This window comes from Dreissena polymorpha, chromosome 4 (genome assembly GCF_020536995.1).
Source record: "Dreissena polymorpha isolate Duluth1 chromosome 4, UMN_Dpol_1.0, whole genome shotgun sequence".
NCBI classification, from domain to species: Eukaryota; Metazoa; Mollusca; class Bivalvia; order Myida; family Dreissenidae; genus Dreissena; species Dreissena polymorpha.
The window spans coordinates 69,679,453-69,706,372 of record NC_068358.1 but is presented as its reverse complement, the minus strand read 5'-3'; the positions used below and the strand labels follow the sequence as shown (position 1 = coordinate 69,706,372).

Genomic DNA, 26,920 nt, shown 5'->3' with positions numbered 1-26,920 from the left:
CATTCTACATGTATCTAACTTAGTCTTTATCAATAAGATTAATTTTAACAGCAGACCTTTGATTAAAGACAAAAAATGAAGAATCCTAAAAATTGTCAGAAACAAAGAATCATTCATTTGTTAAGGTGGGCAAGTTATTGGAATAAACATATTAGGGCCGTATGATTGCCCATCCGGTTCATTTTTATGTTGAATGTCGGGCAGATGGACGTTGGTCAGCATTTTGACCAATAGAATTAATCCTAAGACAAGGCTGTGGAATTTCTATGCCTCACTCCTCCAACAATGTCCAACAACAAGAATAAAAATTTTCCGGTAAACTTGTTCACAGACAATTACTTTATCGCTGTAAGACATTATGGAAGATCCATAACAGCTTGGGAAAAATTATTTCCATGGAAACCAAATCATTTCATACTTGAATATTTTGGTCATTTGGACCTGATCATAACAGCAATATCAATTTAAATGATTTGTAAAATCCATTTTCCTGAAAAGAAGCTAAAAAAAATGTTTGTACCACAGAAAACATCTTGGTCTTAAATTTACTTTTGGTCAAATGTTTCTAGAGAATTTCAGACAAAACTGCATCACAGAAGATTTGCCATTGACTTTTTCTCTGAATCAAAAACTAAAACGCTGTCTAGCCTTATGGTAAATACATTTAGCTCCTTTTTGGAAGCATAAAAGATATCTATTGGCTTCATTTGTTCTGATCAGTTGATGTTGCTCATGAAGACAGGACAATACATGTGACTTCTAGAGTGTTAATAAGGTTTCACTATAATAGTCATATATGGAAAACTGCCATGCCCCTTGGCAGACATGCTTTCCGCCAACGGGAACCATTTGCAAACTGATCCTATATATCATTGGGCAAAATGTTCTGACCAAGTTTTATGAACATAGGATAACAAATGTGGTCTCAAGAGTGATAACAAGTTAAATGGTGAACTACACTGTCAATTGATAAGACTAACCTTGTAAGTGTCTTAATAGCTTTCCTACCTTGCATCTACCTGAATCAGTTTGAAACAAATTGTTACAAGAGCACCGCCTTGCGGGTGCAACCGCTCATCTATTTTTCTTTTTAAAGGTGTAGGGACCTATCTCAATTTCAATCACAAAGGATGGAGGGGTGGAGTGGAGAGGGGTGTATAGTGTGGGGGTGTGGTCATTTATTACATTATCTTCCAAAAAGGCCCAAAAAATGCAAAATAAAATATATAAAAAAATTGGGGGGGGGGGGAGGGATTCTTAGGTGGGATGGTTGGACGGTATTTCAAAAATAAAATAATAACAAGGGCTGTTTGTAAAACATGCATGCCCCCCCATATGGGCTGTCCGTTGTAGTGGCAGCCATTGTGTGAATATGTTTTTTGTCATTGTGACCTTGACTTTTGACCTAGTGACCTGAAAATCAATATGGGTCATCTGTGAGTCACGATCAATGTACCTATGAAGTGTCATGATCCTAGGCAAAAGCGTTCTTGAGTTATCATTCGAAAATCATTTTACTATTTCGGGTCACCGTGACCTTGACCTTTGACCTTGTGACCTCAAAATCATTAGGGGTCATCAGCGAGTTATGATCAATCTACCTGTGAAGTTTCATGATCCTGGGCATATGTGTCTTTGAGTTATCATCCGAAAACCATTTTACTATTTCGGGTCACCGTGACCTTGACCTTTGACCTAGTGACCTCAAAATAAATAGGGGTTATCTGCGAGTCACAATCAAACTACCCATGAAGTTTCATGATCCTAGGCGTATGCATTCTTGAGATATCATCCGGAAACCATTTTACTATTTCGGGTCACCGTGACCTTGACCTTTGACCTAGTGACCTCAAAATCAATAGGGGTCATCTGCGAGTCATGATCAATCTCCCCATGAAGTTTCATGATCCTAGGCGTATGCGTTCTTGAGTTATCATTCAAAAACCATTTTACTATTTCGGGTCACCGTGACCTTGACCTTTGACCTAGAGACCTCAAAATCAATAGGGGTCATCTGCGAGTCATGATCAATGTTCCTATGAAGTTTCATGATCCTAGGCCCAAGCGTTCTTGAGTTATCGTCTGACAACCACCTGGTGGACGGACCGACAGACGGACCGACAGACCAACCGACATGAGCAAAGCAATATACCCCCTCTTCTTCGAAGGGGGCATAAAAATAAATATTTGTGTTTTTTAACCATGTTTGAAAAAAACAAGAGATGTGTTTGTCAGAAACACAATGCCCCCTATTGCGCCGCTTTGAAATTTTTACTTTTTTATTTTATTACCTTTGACCTTGAAGGATGACCTTGACCTTGAACTTCTACCACTCAAAATGTGCAGCTTTATGAGAAGGCCGCTTTGAAATATTATTTTTTTGATCTTTGACCTTGAAGGATGACCTTGAACTTCCACCACTCAAAATGTGCAGCTTCATGATAACGCCGCTTTGAAATTATTATTTTTTTTTACCTATGACCTTGAAGGATGACCTTGAAGAATGACCTTGACCTTGAACTTCCAACCACTCAAATGCGCAGCTTCATGAAAACGCCGCTTTGAATTTTTAAATTATTTTTTTTACCTTTGACCTTGAAGGATGACCTTGACCTTGAAGTATGCCCTTGAAATTGAACTTCCACCACTCAAAATGTGCAGCTTCATGAGAACACCGCTTTGATTTTTTAAAATTTTATTTTTTGACCTTGAAGGATGTCCTTGTCCTTGAACTTCCACCACTCAAAATGTGCAGCTTCATTATGAGGCCGCTTTGATTTTTTTATATTTTGTTTGACCTTTGACCTTGAAGGATGACCTTGACCTTTAAGGATGACCTTGACCTTAAACCTACACCACTCAAAATGTGCAGCTTCATGATAACGCCGCTTTGAATTATTATTTTGACCTTTGACCTTGAAGGATGACCTTGAACTTGTAGAATGACCTTGACCTTGAACTTCCACCACTCAAAATGTGCAGCTTCATGATAATGCCGCTTTGAATGTTTTAATTTGTTTTTTTACCTTTGACCTTGAAGGATGACCTTGACCTTGAAGGATGACCTTGAACTTCCACCACTCAAAATGTGCAGCTTCATGAGAACGCCGCTTTGAATTAATTTTTGTTTTACCTTGAAGGATGACCTTGACCTTGAACTTCCACCACTCAAAATGTGCAGCTTCATGAGATACACATGCATGCCAAATATCAAGTTGATATCTTCAATATTGAAAAAGTTATGGCCAATGTTGAAGTTTTTTTTCGAACTGACAGACAGACTGACTAAGAGTTCAACTGCTATATGAAAATTATTGTTTTTTTTTTGGGGGGGGGGGTATAGTGTGAGGGTGTGGTGGTCATTTATTAGATGATCTTTAATTTAAAAAAAAATGGGGGGATTGAGGGGGGATTCGGGGGGGGGGGGGTTGTCAAAGTATCAATCAAATATAATAATAAATAAAGAAGTTATGGCAATTTTAGCAAAATTTAATAATTTGACCTTGAGGTCATTCAAAGGTCAAGGTAAAATTCAACTTGCCAGGTACAGTACCCTCATGATAGCATGAAAGTATTTAAAGTTTAAAAGCAATAGCCTTGATACTTTAAAAGTAAAGTGAATCTAAACACAAAATGTAACCATATATTCAAAGTTACTAAGTAAAAAAAGGGCCATAATTCGGTAAAAATGACAACCAGAGTTATGCAACTTGTCCTTTACTGTCCCCTTATGATAGTTTGCGAGTGTTCCAAGTATGAAAGCAATATCTATGATACTTTAGGGGTAAAGTGGACCAAAACACAAAACTTAACCAAATTTTTAAGTATAAAAGGCCCATAATTCCGTCAAAATGCCAGTCAGAGTTACATAACTTTGCCTGCACAGTCCCCTTACGATAGTTAGTTAGTGCTGCAAGTATGAAAGCAATGGCTTTGATACTTTAGGAAAAAAGTGGACCTAAACACAAAACTTAACAAAATTTTCTATTTTCTTAGTATAAAAAGGGCACATAATTCCGTCAAAATGCCAGTCAGAGTTACATAACTTTGCCTGCACAGTGACCTTACGATATTTAGTAAGTGTTGCAAGTATGAAAGTACAGCTTTGATACTTTAGAAAAAAAAGTGGACCTAAACACAAAACTTAACCAAATTTTCAATTTTTTAAGTTTAAAAAGGGCACATAATTCAGTCAAAATGCCAGTCAGAGTTACATAACTTTGCCTGCACAGTCCCCTTATGATAGTTAGAAAGTGTTGCAAGTATGAAAGCAATAGCTTTGATACTAAAGGAATAAAATGGACCTAAACACAAAACTTAACCAAAATTTTCAATTTTCTAAGTATAAAAAGGGCACATAATTCTGTCAAAATGCAAGCCAGAATTATCTTACTTTGCCTGCACAGTCCCCTCAGGATAGTAAGTAAGTGTACCAAGTTTTAATGCAATAGCATTGATACTTTATGAGAAAAGTGTACCTAAACGCAAAACTTAACCGGACGCCGACGCCGACACAGATGCCAACGCCGACGCCAAGGTTATGACAATAGCTCATAATTTTTTTTCAAAAAAAAGATGAGCTAAAAATGTCTAAATGTTTTGTTATATTTTTATTTAGTTTTACATATTTGTTTTCAAAATAAGTCAAAACAAACAATAAATATCATATAATATTTAAATAAGTAATATTTGCTAGCAGACCAGTAAAATTTTACAATCAACTTTCTGTGGACAAGTGAATAATTTTAATTTGTGACTTTTAAAATAATAATTCTATTCAAATACAGGGATGAAATAAACATTCATTTACAATTTGAAATATATTATTTCTTGAGCTAGCTGTGTATTCTGCAGCAGTAAAGAATACAATAATAGTTTTATAGTTTTATGTCAACAGACTTCAAAAGAAAATGTGTATTTCATTATAATACATGAGACACAAGTAATCACTCCATTTCCATATATATGGAAATCAATGCTGTGACAGCCACATCTCCTATCTTCCTCTTCCTGAGATTTATAGCACAACTGTATCGCCCAAATGAGCACATATCAGCTTTCCAAATATACCAGTACCACATTGCTTGAAATATTACATGTCTGTCAATATTGTTTGTTCACTCACTAAAATGCTTGACAGTTTAAATGGTGCCATAACTCTCTCAACATCTCCTGTTTCGTAACCAAAATCAAAGTTGGCCTGTTTTTCATGATGTCAACAATTATAATAATACAATAAGCCTCCAGTGAAGATGTGCAAACAAAGATTTAAGAAAAAATTAGTATAAAACAAGGGCTGTTTGTAAAACACTGTAATACTTATCAGGACGGCGATTTATATATTATAGTAGTCACGTATGTATGGTTGATGATAAAGTAAATAACGAAGGCTTTTGACGGTTAAGTAAACGTTCTATTTTTTCCGTCTTTAAAAGTCTGGATCACCAGGCACACTTAACAAGTTTAACAACATTTGTAAATATAACGTGAATAATAAAGTACATCTAAGGCTCACACTTTGACAGTTAATTTCAAGTTGTTTTAATTTGGGTATACTTAGAGTTTAAATTTACGATTTATTTAGATTTTTTTTTCTATTTATCTTATTTTTACTTTTTGATGTTGTCGATTCAGAGTTGGAAATTTGAATGAATCTGCCTGTGTGTGTTTCAGAGTTTATTTACAGGTCCTACTGGCCTCTTCACGAGGTTACGGTAGCCCGACCTGCCTTAATCTGCCTGAATCTGCCTTCTGAAACTCCTTCTTTTATAGACAGTATCAGCCAATCAGGCAGCAGTTATGAAATCCAGACCAATGAAAACAATCGTTACAAAGTGACATTGGCGTTCTAAAATGAATGATTCCGAGAAAATTTAGCTTCTGATGCAAAACTACAATATTTACAATTATAATGTGGCGTTTACTTGATATTTTAGAAAGAACAATATTTTATGAATAAAATGGCATTACATAATTGGTTTCAATAGACAAAAATGTGATATCAAACGCCGGTTTCCAAAATAGACATTGACAGCTTCCAAACAAGATGGAGGATGCGAATGACTTTTGACAAGTAATTTGAAATGAGAAAATTGCTAAAAATTGCATTACATACATTTTCATCAACAATCTCTTTTAGCCATTAGGCTATAAGAAAAACATATTAAATATATATAAAGGGTGACCTTTTTCAGAATCATACTGATTTTAAGCATAAGCAAAAACTGCAAAATTACAACACATCAATAAATAATTAAATACAGTTTCAACCGTTCCCCAGTAAATTACTGTTGAATAAAATCACATTTTAACTATTATATTGCATAGGCTATATAAGCCTAACATTGATACTTTGGCAATGGCCAAGTAAACATACAATAAATTATTTGAGTTATAATAATATTGCATTTGCAATATAAACATAGCCTATAATTATTCATTTAACAACTACTAAGTAAAAATACAATATGAGATACATATTAGAAATTATTAGATGTTTAGAGTTATGACTTGAGTTCTGTAACAAATAACTTGTTACATTTAACCCCCTGTACCTTAAAGAAAACTATAATTATTATTCTTTATTTATTTTTCTAGGAAATCCTTCATGTTATGGAATTGTACACATCCTGAAGTAATGCTCACTGTACCACGATGGCTGTCTTCTCTACATGTAAGGAACTAAATAGTCTCATAGTCAATATGGGTAGCTTATCAAATAGACTAGAGAAAAGAGTAGGTTGCGCAACCTAATAAAATAAAATACTGCCACTCTGAATTTCCATTGGTACCTTATTTCATACTTCTTCCCATTACTTATGTGTACATTCATTTCCTCTTAATTCCACAACGGATTCTCCTTTTCATTTTAAATTAAACGTTAAATTTCCTATACAACATGTAATATTAGAATTATTGTTAAATATATGTTCCTTTAAGACAATATGTACACACAATAGTTTTCACATTTCAACTGTTATTTCCCTTAATGATTTGAACAAATTATTATAATGTTAAAATTAAACATTTGAACTAATTTCATCAATAGCAATTTAACTCTTAACAATAATGGCTTCAGTCAAGTTAATTATCCACCATATGAACCGATGCTTTACGTCTAGCACAGCCGTCCACAACGCTCTCATATACCTCCACTTATGTTACAATCTGCGTAACTGACTGGCAACCCTCGCTGATGCATTTGAATTTAAGCTCTGGATTGATGGATTTGTGGAATTGATTTAGGGCCAGCATCTCGTGCGCCTGGTTACCTAGTTCTGGGTACGCCCGTTGCGTCATGCACTTGAGATCGTCTGCCAGGTTTGCTGCCGATTCATCCGGAGATCGCTTACGGGATTCCAAACGGGACATCCACATGGGTTGCTGTCGTGCTCTACCAAACCTTTGACCCAGATCATGTGTTAGGCCCAGGTACGAGTCCCGCTGTTCCCTGCTGAGCGTCACATAAAAGAATTGTGCCTGACCGCGTAGGCTGGCAGCAAGGGTTAAAACTTTCTCTCGGGGACCCCAGTAACCCAGCTCGGTGCACAACTCGAAATGATTGAGGTAAACCTCCCAATCACCATCGCCGTTGTATACTTCCGGCTTCATGGTCACTGTTGAACACGGGCGAGCCAGTCGGTGACGAAACAGACGAGGGACATCCCCACCGGACAGGATTGACCTCTCATCGTCAGATGACAATTTCAGTTGCTCTCGAATGTCGTCCCATTGTCCACGTTTCATTATGAAGACCTCTTCATCATCCGTATTAGCCATAATATCGTTATATTACAATTTGCTTATCAAAATTCTACACATAAATTGATAATCATTAATAAATTATTATATTGTGTTGAGTTCACCTTTTTTCATAAATAAATTCTGAAATTCAATCAATTTATTTCACTGTTAAACTTGATTTTTTTTTTTTTTAATCAGGAGAATCACACACGAACGCCGTAAGGTTGGTTTATAGTATCAATGGCAAACTTTTAATTCTGAATAACACTGGTAGGTAAGCCATATCTCTAAAAAATATTATATTCTTATTTTATTTTGTATTCTTAATTTCTGTCACACGCAAATACGGTAACGTTTGATAATAATATTTGCACTTTTTATTAAATTGCGTTGATTATCACTTTAATACCGCTTCTCGATTAGGCTTTGGCCGAAATAACTGTATTTCAAAGTTTATTTTCATACTGATTGGTTTCCCACGTAAAGCTATTTTTAGACACTCTTGACAGAAATGGCTCTCGATGACGTCTGCAGGCGAAGGTAAGTTGTCCCGTTGATTTACAACGTAATTTTTCGGATGGATATCCCACTTCTGTCGCACCACTTGTTAGACTTATCAGGACGGCGATTTATATATTATAGTAGTCACGTATGTATGGTTGATGATAAAGTAAATAACGAAGGCTTTTAACGGTTAAGTAAACGTTCTATTTTTTCCGTCTTTAAAAGTCTGGATCACCAGGCACACTTAACAAGTTTAACAACATTTGTAAATATAACGTGAATAATAAAGTACATCTAAGGCTCACACTTTGACAGTTAATTTCAAGTTGTTTTAATTTGGGTATACTTAGAGTTTAAATTTACGATTAATTTAGATTATTTTTTTTATTTATCTTATTTTTACTTTTTGATGTTGTCGATTCAGAGTTGGAAATTTGAATGAATCTGCCTTCTGAAACTCCTTCTTTTATAGACAGTATCAGCCAATCAGGCAGCAGTTATGAAATCCAGACCAATGAAAACAATCGTTACAAAGTGACATTGGCGTTCTAAAATGAATGATTCCGAGAAAATTTAGCTTCTGATGCAAAACTACAATTATTTACAATTACAATGTGGCGTTTACTTGATATTTTAGAAAGAACAATATTTTATGGTTTCAATAGACAAAAATGTGATATCAAACGCTGGTTTCCAAAATAGACATTGACAGCATCCAAACAAGATGGCGGATGCGAATGACGTTTGACAAGTAAGTTGACATGAGAAAATTGCTAAAAATTGCATTACATACATTTACATAAACAATCTCATTTAGCCATTAGGCTATAAGAAAAACATATTAAATATAAATAAAGGGTGACCTTTTTCAGAATCATACTGATTTTAAGCATAAGCAAAAACTGCAAAATGACAACACATCAATAAATAATTAAATATAGTTTCAACTGTTCCCCAGTAAATTACTGGTGAATAAAATCACATTTTAACTATTATATTGCATAGGCTATATTAGCCTAACATTGATACTTGGGCAATGGCCAAGTAAACATACAATAAATTATTTGAGTTATAATAATATTGCATTTGCAATATAAACATAGCCTATAATTATTCATTTAACAACTACTAAGTAAAAATACAATATGAGATATATATTAGAAATTATTAGATGTTTAGAGTTATGGCTTGAGTTCTGTAACAAATAACTTGTTACAACACGCATGCCCCCCAAATGGGCTGTCAGTTGTAGTAGCTTCAGGTCACTGTGACCTTGAACTTTGACCTAGAGTCTTGAAAATCAATAGGGGTCATCTGTCGGACATGACCAATGTCCCCATGAAGTTTCCTGAACCTAACTCTAAGCATTTGTGAGTTATCATCCAGAAACCATTTTACTGTTTCAAGTCACTGTGACCTTGACCTTTGACCTAGAGTACTGAAAATCAATAGGGGTCATCTGTCAGTCATGATCAATGTACCTATGAACTTTCCTGATCCCAGGCTTAAGCATTCTTGAGTAATCATCTGGAAACCATTTTACTGCTTCGAGTCACTGTGACCTTGACCTTTGACCTAGTGACCTGAAAATCAATAGGGGTCATCTGCGAGTCATGATCAATGTACTTATGAAGTTTCATGATCCTAGGCGTAAGCATTCTTGAGGTAGTTAAATCATGTAGACGACTCTTGACGGACATGTAATTGCCAAATAAATCTTGGCTTAGAAGACTGATGATGGCTATAATCCTCGTGGAAGTTGTGCATTTCATGAATAATACTGTCAAAACATTAACTCGACACTTAGAAGCGTTTTATCAAATTATTATTGAATTCATTATGCAACTGTTCATGTTTTCTTGAAGTCTCTTATGAGCATAATTAAATTTGTAATCCAAAACCCACTTCCGAATGTAAATGTAACTCTATGTTAACAGATTCTTGCTTCAAATAAACAGTGTAATTTTTTTTGTGTTGACCCTTTGTCTCAATAAAAAGGGCGCGAAAATTATGCAGCATATACAACGTCGTGTCATGTGCATAGAAAGCATGGGTGTAGTGAGTGTTGTATTAACAAGCACACACCATGTCAAGCGATGTACGCATGTTCAGTGGCAATATTTCATCAAATCTATAAATAGTCACTCTGCCGAAATTTATTTAATATTTAAGAAAATGGCAACGTTTGTTGTAAAATAAAATATTGAGCACTTTTATCATCAATATTTACCAGAAAGTGCTTTTAAAAATGAGCTTATCGGGTAATTAAAAGAAACTTGAAAAGTAGTAAGCATGCAGTAATAGAGTCGGGTTGATACGGATGTATTCGGGAATCGTTCGAGTCTGGATTTAACAATCTTTGCTGTAAAGTTTTAAAACAAGGGACAAAATTGTCACAAAACCAGGTTTTCATTGTGAAAAAGTCTGATAAAGGGAGACAACTCAAACTGAACTTTTGAACTGAACAAACAAAAATAACCCTCTTTGTTTCAAAATAAATCTATTTTTATTCGTGACGACCTTCACCTTGGAGATATTGCTGTGATTCTTTCGTGCGACACACCGTCCTATGATGGTGAACAAATGTGCCATATGATTTTAAAATCTCACAATGAATGACATAGTTATGGCCCAGACAAGCTCATTTATGGCCAGTTTTGACCTTTGAACTCAAAGTGTGACCTTGACCTTGGAGATATCGACGTAATTCTTTCGCGCAACACACCGTCTAATGATGGTGAACAATTGTGCCAAATGATTTTAAAATTTAACACTGAACGACAAAGTTATGGCATGGACAAGATTGTTACGCCCGCCAGCCTGCCCGCCCCCCCCCCAATGACATTTGCCAATCTAATAACCATTTGTTTCCTTCGGAAAACCTGGTTAACAATTTTTAATAAATGTCTTTATAAATGACTTTATAGCTGGAGGTTTACTTGAAGAGTGACATATCGCACCAAATGACGTCTTTTGACGCTGTTTTTCTTAGAGTTATAACGCACCACAGAACGTCAATTGACATGTTAAATTAAAAAAAAATAACGTCGGGAGGGGACACCCCTCCCGAAGCCACCCCTATAAGCCCCGGGACACCTGAGACAAATCCTGTGGAAAGCACTGCAGTATCATAAAAAACGTCTTAACAACAGTAATCAATATGAACCATCTGATTTTAAATTGGATTGCATGTCACTACATATGTATACAGAACTTTATCACAAATTGATTGCATAGCATTACAACTGTATAAAGAATATGATAATAGTACTACATGTATAACAGATAACAATACACATAAGTGTTTGAATTAAGACAGTAAATATAAAAACAAGGGCTGTTTGTAAAACATGCATGCCCCCCATATGGGCTGTCAGTTGTAGTGGCAGCCATTGTGGGAATAAGTTTTTTGTCACTGTGACCGTGACCTTTGACCTAGTGACCTTAAAATTAATAAGGGTCATCTGCGAGTCATGATCAATGTACCTATGAAGTTTCATGTTCCTAGGCCTATTTATTCTTGAGTTATCATTCAGAAACCATTTTTCTGTTTCGAATCACTGTGACCTTGACCTTTGACCTAGTGACCTGAAAATCAATAGGGGTCATCTGCGAGTCATGATCAATGTACCTATGAAGTTTCATGATCCTAGGCATATGCGTTCTTGAGTTATCATCCGGAAACCATTTTACTGTTTGAGTCACTGTGACCTTGACCTTTGACCTAGTGACCTGAAAATCAATAGGAGTCATCTGAGAGTCATGATCAGTGAACCTATGAAGTTTCATGATCCTAGGCGTAAGCGTTCTTGAGTTATCATCTGGAAACCATTTTACTGTTTCGAGTCACTGTGACCTTGACCTTTGACCTAGTGACCTGAAAATCGATAGGGGTCATCTGCGAGTCATGATCAATGTACCTATGAAGTTTCATGATCCTTGGCATATGCGTTCTTGAGTAATCATCCGGAAAACATTTTACTGTTTGAGTCACTGTGACCTTGACCTTTGACCTAGTGACCTGAAAATCAATAGGAGTCATCTGAGAGTCATGATCAGTGTACCTATGAAGTTTCATGATCCTAGGGGTAAGCGTTCTTGAGTTATCATCCGGAAACCATTTTACTGTTTCGAGTCACTGTGACCTTTGCCTTTGACCTAGTGACCTGAAAATCAATAGGGGTCATCTGCGAGTCTTGATCAATGTACCTATGAAGTTTAATGATCCTAGGTGTAAGCGTTCTTGAGTTATCATCCGGAAACCATCTGGTGGACGGACGGACCGACCTACCCACCTACCGACATGTGCAAAACAATATACCCCCTCTTCTTTGAAGGGGGGCATAATAATTGTGTGAAATGTGACTTTGTAATGTTATTCCACATGTATTTATAGTTTATAGGACACAGTGTATTATAAATACATAGTTTACATTTAGTAAATGGTGATAGATTGTGTTCTACAACTGTTTTCTCTAAATTACAATTGAGATATGATGCAAAAAAACATCATTTAACTTTAAACAATTGTAAAATGTAAATTTAACCACTTTTGCTGAAGATTTAGATTGAGAAGTTGATTTAACCTTTACCTTGACTTCCATAGTCAGTTGTTAATAAACCATTAAGGGGATTCGATTCACTCACTGGATCATGAACTTTAACCACTGGAAAATCACTGTTTCCTTCAATACTCATAGTCATTACATATATGCATCAAAACTTGTACTAATTGATTGTTTTACAATTGTTAAACAGTGTAGCAAATGATTCTTCCATGATCATTTTATATCATAATTAACATAGATCAATACTTAAACATCTCTAAAACTATATTTATCCCAACAACATCTGTATCTGATTAAGTGCACTTCCTTCAAACAACAATAGTGTAAGTATACATGGTGAAAGTCCTGTTATACCACAGATGCAGTTAAGCTTGAAAACTGAGTGACAGTCACGTGAAAGGAGAACATTCACAAGACTTACTGCTTTGTTATATGTATACACTGTCTTTTAAGTATTTAAGACACCACTTCACTGAGTGGACACATTTCAAAATGATTGACACGGTTTTCTTTCATCTTATATACAAAACTAAGTGTTTACATTTAATTATTTTTATGTTTTATTATGCTTTTAAGACAAAGAATACTGTGTTTTTAATTGTATGACCAAGTTGTACCTACACTGTGTAAATGTATCCCAAAGTCTTAACCTGTATATGGAAGTCTGTTGTCAGCGACCACAGCGATATACATGTACTAGTGATTTGGTTGTTCTTTATGCAGTTAAACATGCTTGTTAACGATATGTGTTACATAACTGTTTGACTCCTTATCTCTCTTTACATACACATATGTAAATATATACCACATTCTTATTGCTTGTGTCAAGTATATGTGAAGAATTTGGCATATTGTAAGATTGGAGAAATCTGAAAAACTAAAATTGTAAAGAGCGTGGACTTAAAGGATTTCAAAATTATTCAATTGAATGTACACAAAATAATTACTTTGTGGTAAAATTTTACGAATACTTACTCATAGGCTTTTGTATTTTTATCATTATCAAACAAATATCTTAACTTTGAAAAGATGTTCAAGACATCACATTTAGTCTATGTAGAAAATCATATGGGTGTTAACTGCGGATCAGTGCCAGTGGAAACATAAAATCAGTGCACAAACTATAGTGTGTAAACATTGTTGTGAAACAACTCTTATTTACTAATGCCGTGTCTCCAGTGCTAATTGTATACAGTGTGTTTACAAATGACAGGAATGTTTTTGTTGTGTCTAAAAAAATATCTTACATCACCAACACTGAAATTGTGTGTAAACTTGTGTGGTTGAAAATATTGTTTTGAACATTTACAAAGTTTGAACTACATATTTTGTTACCAAATTAGAAATAGTGTAATCATTGGCTCATGAATAGTGTTGCATAGAATCAAGAAGAGAACACAAAACCCTCATTTCATTCTATATAATAAGTTTGAAGAGGGACAAGCGTGATTTGCAACAAATTGCAAGAAGGTTTGAATTACATCATGTTTGACTTGATATTTTAGCATAATTCTTACTGAATTATGTACTGATTTAACGACACAAAGGATATATAACATTTTATTGAAAAGTGCAATTTCATTCTTTGTTTATGGTATGGAACATCATTGAAACTTATTTTTCTGGACTTAATTTATTTCATAGACTTATATATATTTGAACAATTAAGATCTTACATTATATTGATCAATATACTGAATGTATAAAGTTAAACATTGATGGTGCACTTCAACACATTAAATACCATATATTATTTCACAATAATACATTTTCAGATCCCTGGCACACATGACTGGACACTGAGTCACTTACAGAAACATATATCTTATTCTAGACCTATCAATAGCATCATCAATTGACTGATGAGAAAAGTCAATCTCCAAAAAGGTCAAGCAGTAAACAGTATCCCATGAACTCACAACAACAAGCTTTGTTCTAGATTTCAGAATCTCTGTTCATGTATTGAACTGTGTAAAAGTAAGTAAGAGAGCAATTGTGTTAATAAGAGCAGAATAATAATTTCTAGCACTATTCAATGATTTTGCAAACAACTGTACTTCAACAGCTCACATTTTTAGTGAACAGTTGGTAAAGAATATATAGATGTATTTGTAATATGCAATATAATTGAGAGTCAAATACAATTATATTTAATTTTTAATATGCAACACATAGAAATAACATATTAGAACGCAGGGGTTTTCAGCCTTATATAACAGGGGCCTATTAAAGGCCCCTTTCCAATTAAAAATTTCTTTAAAATCATGCATTTTCCCCAAAAGTCCTAACTTACACCAGCATTTTTATTTCCCAAAGCAGTAATTTTAGCGATAATTCTTCCCAAAATGAGCAATTTCTTCCCTAAATCCATAGGCTAGGGCCTCTTCCCAATGAAGCTAGGAAAACCCCTGAGAAGGTTGAACATTCTTGCTTTAATAGCACATGAACAAATATCAAGATTTCAGAGGGGGGGGGGCTCTAGCAGGGCTAATAATAATATGACATTGTCCCAGTTTTTTATCAAAGAGTCCTGCTTTGACACATACGCATTGATGATGTCAAGTATCTGTGGTGCATTTGATCTGCAATTGGCATATTGTAACAGGTATGACGTTGAATTTTGAATATATCTATAAATATCAAGCAGACAATGGAGAAATCTGTAAAACATGTAAGTGTTAATTGTGTGCACTTAAAGTTGTTTTTTGTTTTTTCAATTTTACGCACAAACATCAGAAAAAATGAAACATTATTAATATAATTATTCATAACAGTAATCCAATTGTATAAGTGCTTGTTTAACCACATATTTAAATTTATATTATAAAGTGCTAAAAATAAACCTAATGGTTGTTAGTTAATATCCTTGAACATGCATGTTAAACTTACCATAATATTTAGATTATTAAATACACAATTTATAAAGATATTCTTTTTTAATGTTATGAATAAAATACAGTAAATGACTTCTGTTTAATTAAATATTCAGGGAAAACAGTTACAAATATGAACAAACACAAGTATTATTGTTGTCTTATTGATGTATACAAGAGTTCCACGGTCGGAGATGACCGCATTGAAGCCGGATTTTTGATTTAAATGACAGGAAAGTACCTTTCGTGTTTTTGTCAATGCAATACTTAAATTACTGAAATATTGTTCAAAGGTCAAAATGAAATGTAAGTACTTTTCAAGGCATGAGCAAACCTTGTGTTATGTTTTGAATGCATGCATATACATGAACAACAATAACATTTAAGGTCACAAATATGAACTTGAATTGACAATTAGGAAAGTTTGATCTCAATTTTTTTATTAGCAAATTAGTAACATATTGTTTGAAGTTTCCATCAATTTCATTATCAATTATACCATGAAATAAGAACTTTAACATTTTCGAGCACGCCGCCACCCCCGCCCGCCCGCCCGCCCGCCCCCCCCGCCCGCCCGACAACATCAATCTATAAGCCGAGATTTTTTCGAAAAAAAGAACTTTAACATTTTTACATTCAAGGTCACAGTGACCTTGACCTTCAAATGAATGACCTTGAAATGTCCAGTGGTTACTTACTAGTTCTGGCCAACCTTCATGTCAAGTTTCAAGACTCTAGGTCCAAGCATACCAAAGTTATAACAACTTTAACATTTTTACATTCAAGGTCACAGTGACCTTGACCTTCAAATGAATGACCTTGAAATGTCCAGTGGTTACTTACTAGTTCTGGCCAACCTTCATGTCAAGTTTCAAGACTCTAGGTCCAAGCATACCAAAGTTATAACAACTTTAACATTTTTATATTGAAGGTCACAGTGACCTTCACCTTCGAATGAATGACCTTGAAATGACCAGTGGTCATCTGTTAATCCTGGCCAACCTTCATGTCAAGTTTGAAGACTCTAGGTCCAAGCATACCAAAGTTATACCATGAAATAAGAACTTTAACATTTTTACATTCAAGGTCACAGTGACCTTGACCTTCAAATGAATGACCTTGAAATGACCAGTGGTTACTAACTAGTTATGGCCAACCTTCATGTCAAGTTTCAAGACTCTAGGTCCAAGCATACCAAAGTTATAACAACTTTAACATTTTTTATATTGAAGGTCACAGTGACCTTGACCTTCAAATGAATGACCTTGAAATGACCAGTGGTCATCTGTTAATCCTGGCCAACCTTCATGTCAAGTTTGAAGACTCTAGGTCCAAGCATACCAAAGTTATACCATGAAATAAGAACTTTAACATTTTCGAGCACGCCGCCACCCCGCCCGCCCGCCCCCCCCGCCCGCCCGACAACATCAATCTATAAGCCGAGATTTTTTCGAAAAAAATCCGGCTAAAAAGTGAGTTGAATAAAAATATTTAATTTGTTAAACGTTCAATATCTTGAATTTCACATTTTTAGTTCCATGCTATTTCCATAAATTGTACAAACATTATTAGGAAGTTTTTAAGATACCCCGGAGCCGTTTGATGTGGGTTAGGGAGGACAGCACACTCCATACGCTATTTTTTTTACATTTATCTATGACGTTATCTAGGGCGTTTAATATAATGACTGTTTACGAAAAACCCCAGCTATAAAGTCATTGATAACAACATTTTTTAATTGCGTTAACCCTTTCACGCATAGATACACATAATCCTGACACGATCAATTCCTGAATACATCTGTATGAACCAGACTCTATCATTAACCACATAAACTTACGTCTTTTCCCGTCACTTTTGATTACCCAAAAATCCCGTACAATTATATTTCATTTTTAAAAGCAAATTCTTGTAAATATTGGGGATAAAACTGCTTAAGCATTTCATAAACACAAACATTTTTCTTCAGTATCAAATGAATTTTGGCATATCTGACTATTTAAAGATTTTATGAAATAACATTATATCGGAACAGGGATTTTCCATCTGAAAGCGTAAATCGTTTGATGTGCTGTTCGCATTATTATACAACAATACCCATACTTTCCACATGACGTTGTACATGTCTGCATAATTTTCATGCACTCTTTATTGAGACAAAGGAACGACACACAATACATGAAGCACTGTTTATTTGAGGCTAGAATTTATAAATATCGCTTTATTATTGAAATTTGCAAGCGCGTATTATTGAAATTTGCAAGTGCGTTTTGGATAACGAATTTTATTATGCTCATTTGAGAATTCAGCAAAACATTTATAGTTGTGTGTAATGAATTAAACAATAATTTGTTAAAACGTTTAAAGAGTCAAACAAATGTTTTGACCATATTATGCATGAAATGCACAATCCACGAGGATAACGTCTGGTAACCATCATCAGTCCTTTAAGATTTTATCTGTGAGGTATACACCATAGATCACAAAGCCAACAAACTGTCACAAAACCCCAGAATTATAGCAAATAAAGTCTTTATATTAATAAACGGTCCTGCTCTAATAAACGCGCCCAAATCATATAAAATAAAATGAAGGAGTGATCAAAGTAATAGCGCCCGCATTTCTAGGGTGCTAAGGGGTAAAGTAATTGCATTTTATTGACGGAAAATTCTTTTTTTATCAACAAGGTACAGTACAGCTCACGCAAAACCAACAAATTCCCTGATCCGGGGAGTTTAACAGCATCAAGTTTTTGAGGAGTTGACTCGGCATCGACCATCTGGTTGCCGAGTCGCCGCATGTGTTCGCTTCTGTTAGCCGAGACACGCCTCTGCATGATGCCGAGCAAATTGTTGGTGATGTGACACTCCGCGAACACTCTTATTAACTATAATTTACCTTGGATAGAAACTGATTACAAGTTCCGAATCATCAAGTTTATTAAATGTAGATTAACTACGTTCGGACATAAACTATCAAAGCCAATCTCCTCCGCGAAAAATAAAATAAATTTGTCTGTAGAACAATATGGGTTTGTGAGCATTGTTGTTTTCAAATTTCAACATGTTTTTCACACCGTGACAGTTTTTTCTGTATTTTCAAACGCAGCGTTAAACCTGTGTTCACACCTATCTGTTACAGTAGGATAATGCACCTGGAGGAGTGATAATTGCGTGTTTGATAAATCAATTAACAGTTTGAAGCCATAAAGAACTCATAACTGATTGTAAAAATCGTATCATCCCCAGTCTCTTGATTCCCCGATACATACGTTTTAACTGTCTCAATCGCATACATGCATGCAACTTCTCCTGTCTTTATCCATTTCTTGATAATCCCGCATATGCCAGAGTTCCATTTTTAAAAGCATATGCTTCTATTTAATCATTTTGATGAAATAAGCGCCCAATCAGGACAGTTGTATTTCAACATGCGTAAATCACCAGGTGACCTATCATGGTTTGCACTGGTCGTGTACAGCTATTTTTGGCTACAAATTCTAGCCACATATACATAGTGCACGTGAATTAAATGAAAATCTTTGTTCTGATAAAAAGCGCGCGAAAATTGGCGTGGGTGTATTTATTTGTGAATAAACATTTCATAGCGGGTTCAATATTGAGATCATTAATTTTAATTTTCATTAAAAGTTTCGTTGTGAATTTCAACTAAATTACCGGGGTATCTCGCGAATGACTTGGCATTAACATTTCCTCATAATAAAATATAATTCAAACACGCTGTATCATTACTGTTACGCTGTTTCAGTTCTTTCATTATGGAAACAATTATTGTATTGTATACTGACTGCACACAAGTGTCATGTACAGTGCATATTCGTCTGCAACGACCAATAAACAACTTAAATAGCAGCCTAATCGGGACGGCGGTATTCCCACTGAACAGGCGTAAATCACCAGAAGCAAAGTGTAAATTTAAATTAAGATGCACATGTACACAAGTCATTTTCTGAAAATCGGTAAGAAGTGAAAGTAATCATTTAAAAAATAAATTAACATTTGATTTTATTCAAATGGTCAACATAATTTATATTTGTGCCGTCTGTGTATTTTAGCTACTCGATCTTATGCAAATAGATTTTTTTTTTTCAATGTTTAAAGCAAGTCTCGTTTCCGAGATTAAACTGTGTAAATTTCTTCGATATGGTTACTGACCTACCTTATCATTGTTCTGACAGATGGCATCCGATGGTAACTGTATGAAGTATGCAGAGAAGCTGACAAAATGTTAAAACAATCGCGTATAAATAAGAATATCAAACAGGGTATTATCTGTATCTGTTTCTTATATTCGTTAATTTGAAATTCTTTTATTTGTTAATTTGAAATTTTTTTAACATTTGTTATAGTATACAATCAATATTTGTACATATTTCTCCTCGGCGAATCGCGCGTGTCAAGATGCGGCATGATTCGGCAGATCGATGCCGAGGCAGAAACATAATGATAATGGGGTGTAGCATTCAGGTAAAACTAATTGTGATATGTTTACGATTGCTCAATGAACTTTAAACTTTTCGCATATACTGGTAAACACATTTTAGGTGTCGGCTCATATTATACCTAAAAGGGGGTGAAATAAACGCGCCCTCTTTGTGATTTGCATCGCGCCTGGGCGCGTTTATTAGGATAAAGACGGTACATCACTCGTCATCTGCTAATTTTACTAAATGTATTGAATATTCCTTAAGCACGCTGGGTATGCGGATGCGTTGTTCGTTTTCATAAATCTTATTACTATTAATTTATATAATTAATATTATAAGTGCAAATTTAAAATAAGATTTAAATGCTTATTTCTGAAGTAATATATTTCAAGTGATGACCGAAAATAATTGTCTAAATAATAAACTTGTTTTAAGTGGTAAATTGAGATTAAGATAATTGAAAATACAACGGATCATGTGGATTAACACGAATGTGTTCAATTGAACTTACCGGTATAGCAGGACTCTAGATAAGGGGAGCAAGGGCCGTCTTTAAGCGGCCAATACACCTCATAAAATCCTTTGTCATGGGTGCTCATTAGAATCACATCATTAAGACGATCCTAGTGAGTAGCCACACAATTTAAAAGAGATTGGAAAACTCCCTTTATATTGAGCTCTACTTATAGGAAGCACTTCCCATTCTCTTTTATTATCATATTCCAAAGAGATAAGAACATGTTTCGGTAATTCGTTTTTAATTTACGTCAGTACATACATTTTTATTTATTGCCTGCTTACTATAGCAGTATTCCACAGCGAATTCTGCATTTCTGATTCACTTAATAGAGCGTGTTATATCTGGTAAAAAGTGTCGAGTTATCTGGAATCAAAGTGCCATTGTCTTTGAGATGAAGGGTAAAAGAAGTGTCCATGAAAATGTGGCATCCGACTCTTAAAACATTTGAATTTCCTCAAATACGTTATTCAACTAACATTTAACATGTTGTAACATTAATGGACATTTTGATCTTTTATTTCAATTAGTTGGCACATTCTTGATTTATTTCCAAGTATTTTTATTTTGTTGAAATACGTACTGATCATCGAATTCATGACGATTATCGATGAAATTTTATCTCTTTTTTTATAATCCACTGTTTTTTTTACGATTTTTTGCTCTGAAATACGAAGTACTATACCATTAATCCACCAAACAATGTTACGTGTCTGAAAACCAAATGAACAGAACATAAATGCAAAAAAGCTGAAGAACTCAACTCTCGCGCGTGACTTTTGTTGTTATCTGGTATCGAAGTGCCATCTGTTATCAAAGTATCCGCATACCCAGCGTGTTAAGGTGGGCTTTAGTTGGGTAAAGTGATAAATGTAATTGACAGAGGATCTTAAATCAGCTCTAAAAATATTCAGTCAAGTCAGTATCGCTTTGCTATTAAGAATGGCTAGTTGCAGTTACTGAAAAATACACGGATCAGTAAATTTCAAGCGCCCTGCAGACTATGATTTTCAAAATTCAAGCATCCCTGCGAGGGACCGTTAAATGGCCTGTGGAAAGCACTGAAAAGGAATATGCACATGAATCTGATTTTATGCAGATCCACTTACTTATAAATCAAATTAATGTTTGTCTTATTCCATTTGTTAACTATCATCTTGTACACGTTTTTACTTTGTGTGTAATTGACTTTAATTTGGAAACAATGTTTTCAATGTCAAACATTCACTTTGTAGATTTCTAATTAATATTTGTTGTTGCATTTTAAACCTATTCTCCATTGTTGACACAAGCATTTCATAAATCCTAACTTTATGATATCCATTGTTAATTCAATCGTTTTTTAAGTCAATTACACAGGGAATCTTAATTTCTTTGCATGATTTAAAACCATCTTGTGTCATTTTGTATGGGAAAGGTGTGCATAGCAGTGTAATAGCGTATATTATTATGTCCTACTACATTCCGTAACCAATAAATATATTTGTTGTCGTTCAGTAACAACTGGACACTATCTTTGGTATATAATTAGTAAAATGCAATTATTCCTGTATAACATTTCTAATACTATTGAGTTCATTTGAAAAGTAAGGCTTTTTTTTGTAAGATTTTTTGGGGGGAAAGTGTAACTATTTACCATTTGGAAACAGCCCCATACCACTGGTAATTTTGGACAAAAAATCCCTCACTGGTATATAATTCATATAACATGATTTCAATTTAAAACATTGTTTCTTTTATTATTACAACAAGTTTTACTACAAACATATAATACATTTATTGAAACTTCTTATAAAATTTCCTTTATTATATAAAAAAAGGACATGGTGGGGGAACAAGTAGGCATTGTTGGACAATAGGGAGGCAGGGAGGGACCACGGGGAGGTAGAGTGCTGCGCGCTTCTGTTCAGGTGCTGGAGCACTATTTGGGTTGAAATTTCAAACGACTTACACATAAATTTTTTTATTGTCTTGAATATTACTGAAATTCGCCAATTAACTGATGTCGGCAGAGATGTCTTATTCTAAACCTATCAGTAGTATCATCAATGGACTTTTGAGAAAATCTTATCTCCAAAACAATAATGAAGTAAACAGAATTGCATGGACACACAACAACAATTGTTCTAGATCCCAGTATCTCTGTACTTGGATTGTACTGTTTAAATATCAATTTAAAGTAAATTGTGTTTATATATACAGATTAATCATTTCGTACACAATTAAATAATTAATCTCCCAACTGGGCTACCAAGTAAAAATTCATAAAAAACACATGAACTTGTGAACTTTATGTTTTGGATTTCTGCCTTGTTGAAGATTTTAAATAAAATATAGCTGAAGTTATGTGATATGACATAAAGTTAACAGATAGGAATATATAATTGTAGATATGTCAATATATTTGAAACAATAGCTTTAATTGTTAAGCTTCTGATAATATGTAATAAAGGTATTTCTTATTGTACTATATAGGGTTAATACACGTTTTCGAGGGCATGATCATCTGCGGGCGCTCGAAAAATCCGTTCCTGCCCAAGTGCGCAGCACGAGGTGCAGGAACGTATTTTGAGAGCGCCTGCAGATATCATGTCCGAGAAAATGTTTATTTTCGCTATTATTGCATAAACAAATCACACATAACAAAATAAATAAAAATAACATTGAAAACAATATCTCTTGTTCGTTCGACATCGACAAAATAATTCAATTATTTCAATACAGTTCAAGGTTGTGTTTTACATATGCCTCACTCGGTCATCATCCGAAATGATGAGGGTTTAACTTCGGATAGGCAGTTTTTGATTTAAAATGTGTTTAAACAGTGGATTAATGCAAAGTTGAAATGCAGCCGCGCAAAGTAAGAAATGAGGAATTATTTTGGAATTTAAAACAGGAACGTTGAAGGTACATAAACACTTACATTTACAGCATAGTCTTTGAAAGTGTTGAGTAAATAACCTCAACTTCATTGATGTTGCCAATAAAATAAAGCTGTTGTCAAGAGAGTGCAGATGGTATAATTTGAAAAGCGGATTGAAATAGTCATTGCCATTATCCTTGCATGCATGAGGAAACTGGTGCTTATTCAGTTCCCCATTTATGCTTGAATAGTCGTCAAAGGCTGGAAAAGGGAAATAAATGCGCGTGGACCAGATTATGGATATGAAAAACACATAACAGGGCTTGAACGGCGCGTGAATCGCCTTGTTAATACACGATTTCTTCCGTTCAAGCCCTGCTTTTGCCAAGTTTCTGCACCCCGCCAGAGGGCATTATAGATAGAGTTTATGCAATAATTATATAAAAAGGCATAAATAGAAAACAACAAAAGCAATACATGTACACAACTGCAGAGTAAGGCCCCTAGACGGAAAGAATGTGAAAATAATATCCTATTGTTAATGGAAAATGTTGTCCTTATGATTGAGTCTTGATTGCAAAAAGTACCAAATGATTAATGGTAAAATTGTATGATATTTAATGAAGAATACAAATGATATCTTGGAGCACATTCCATTTCAATGGCTTTATTGAAGGGATTGTATTATTAAAATGATGTCTTGCATGTGTCAGTATCGTAAAAAGAAATACTCTTCTTCCCAAAAATATTAAATAAAGTTTTATACAGATTTTGAATAAGTCCTAAAATTGTAGTTTTTGTAGTAAAAACATTAAATGACATTATTCAAAAAACAAAAATATAAGTACAAGTCTCTTACAATAGATGAAGATCAATCTTGTCAAGAACAACAAATTAAATGTATCAATATGATGATAAACTTACTTTGAAATCTTTCAGATGCCATGTTGACATTAGTGAACTGCTCGGCTCTTTCCAGAACGGGATCCTTGCTGGTTATGGTGTCCAGCAGCTCCTCATCGCTACTAAAACGCCTGCCTAGCCTCAGCTTGGGACCGTTCCTGGGGCTGGCCCCGTACGATGTGGAGGCGGCTTCTTGACCTCGTGGCCCCTCCTCAGGGTCCATGGAATACTCGCCTGACAGCAGCGACTCCAGCTCCCACCTGTTTCTAGTCTTGCCTCCTCTCACTGGCATGGTAACCAAACAATGTGGTACATGGCAGGTACAACAATCATGATTGCTTTATCTAAATGACCTGAAAATATATAAACAGATAGATTTTAGCCTTTATTGGGACTTCAAAAGGGTTTATCCACTATGTCCATGCATGCTGCTTACACCTTGATGATTTTAAATTGCCTACCCATGTGCAATTCAGACATATGAATTGTGACTTACAGTCACAGAAGGATGTACAAAGGCACTGAAATACAGTTATATGGATTACACATCTACTGTTTGTGAACACTGAACGAGCCTATACAATCAATAAAGTATAAGCATATGTACTCGCACAGCAACAACTTTTTCTATAATATTAAGTTGACAAATAGCTTGGAATTCTATATTTACCAGCAATGAAGGAAACTGCCAAAATTAAAGGTTCTTTGTTTTGTCAGAATAACATATTAAACAATGTCAAATTGCATTTGATGTCTTTCATGCTTTTTAACATACTTAGTGCTTATGGCTTCCATTTTGATGAAGCAACAGGTGCACTGAAGTTGAAATATGTTTGAAACAGATAACGAAATGCAATATGCATTAATTTTATTATGTACCAAGTAGTATTGTAATACATGAACATAATACAGTTGTCATTAAGCATTATGCCATTGCAATTTAGAATAATGCTACAGTCATTTAGCAACATAAATGGACTGGTGGAATTAATTAAATGCCCTTCCATAAAACAAACATGCTTTGTGATACAACATGAAATCCTAAAAAATAAATTATTATACAAACATTTTAAGGACACAGAAATATGCATTATCATCCAATAAATGTACACAAATTATTTGCTTTTGGACAAATCTTTTTAATTCATTAGTACATGTATTACTGGTATGATATCAACATTTGCTTTGTACATGTATGATAAATGAAAGTAAAAAATTCAAACATTTTCATGCTTTGGTATGTATGGTTACAGCTGTACATGTCCTTTCTACGACAAGCACACGTTTAATTGTATTAATTATTACATTTAAACTGATGGAACATTATAAACAATATCATGGAAGGCCCAAATATTGCTAGAATACTACAGATTTTTTACTTAATCTTAACCTTGCCATGCAGAACTTGTGGAAAAATTGTTACAGCTTTATATATATATAACTGAAGAAAATAACGTCTTGTTTCCAGGCATTTACAAAGACCATGCAAATTTAATTATGTACAACCTAACACTGGTGGACAAAGGGAAATAACCAAGTTCAAGTATCTTATATGAAATATTGAACACATTGACAGCATTGTGTCCCTTTTATCTTGCAAGTTAATACTGTACACATAAAAATGGCTTACTTAACATCTGCATGTAAAAATGACTGTGAAACTTAATGATGTTTGAATTGATACAACATATACTTGTTGTAGAAGATTTTTACAGTGTACATGTAGGTTTGTTGTTTATGATCTCTTTAGAGAAAGAAAGTTGTGTTTATCATGATCTGCTTTATACAAGGCATGATCCCTTTACAAACAGTAGGTTTGTTGAGCATGATACCTTTATACTGGCTAGGTGTGATGAGCAAGCTACCGAAATACAGGGTAGTAGGGCTGCAATGGGTACCCGAAATATCCGATGATATCGGATCCAACTTCAGATACGCGGGTACGGATCCACCCCTGAATATTTCTGTTCCAAATATATATTTTCATAGTTGTATGTGAACTAGCGCTGTTTTCATGAGTATTGTTTATTATAAACACTGGTTCTGTTTAAAAGATAAAAGATACGCATGATAGTCGTTATTTATTAACGTGTGACAGTCAAATAGCAGATCATTCGAGATCCTTTGGCTTTTATTCTATAAGTGTCATTGGACATTACGTAATGAGCACCGAAAGCAAAACTAATTCGAAATCATGGAGGATTTACACATTACAAATGCAATTCCTAATGGCAATAAGTAAGTTTTCAATCCTTTTTGTCTTTTTGAGTTGTATTAAAACCAACGGTAGTGGATCCAGTGTGGCTGGAATGTTATTCAGGTAAATTTTGCATAATTTTGCGACCTGTCAAATTGTGTGCCTACATAATGTATTGTCTTGAAAGCATATTTCGTTATATACTAAGTTTAAATGCTATCTTGTGATGCAAGGAACTCAGTGCCCAGTCAGAGAATCTTCTCCACAGAAGGAGACCTCGTCAGTACTCATAGGGCTTGCCGGAC

General features: G+C 34.6%; 1 protein-coding gene and 1 long non-coding RNA gene across 6 annotated transcripts in view; one reads left to right on the top strand and one right to left on the bottom strand.

Annotated features, from left to right (window-relative positions):
- The window catches only part of LOC127880037 (H(+)/Cl(-) exchange transporter 4-like), a 100,917-nt gene that overhangs the window by 57,913 nt on the left and 16,084 nt on the right, over positions 1-26,920 (bottom strand). For 2 of the 4 annotated variants that reach the window (XM_052427252.1, XM_052427254.1), the window contains exon 2: positions 24,440-24,703. In XM_052427252.1, the coding sequence (XP_052283212.1) occupies positions 24,440-24,703 (264 nt within the window). Of the gene's footprint in view, positions 1-12,839; positions 13,137-24,439; positions 24,711-26,920 lie in introns of those variants that run through there. The other 2 variants (XM_052427255.1, XM_052427256.1) reach the window with 2 other exon arrangements.
- Positions 13,634-25,644, top strand: LOC127880042 (uncharacterized). Of its 2 annotated transcripts, none has more exons than XR_008049390.1 (3): positions 13,634-14,285; positions 14,591-14,792; positions 24,495-25,644. It is a non-coding gene; the product is annotated as an uncharacterized LOC127880042 (long non-coding RNA). The 2 variants fall into 2 exon arrangements; XR_008049389.1 differs by having other exon boundaries at positions 24,455-25,644.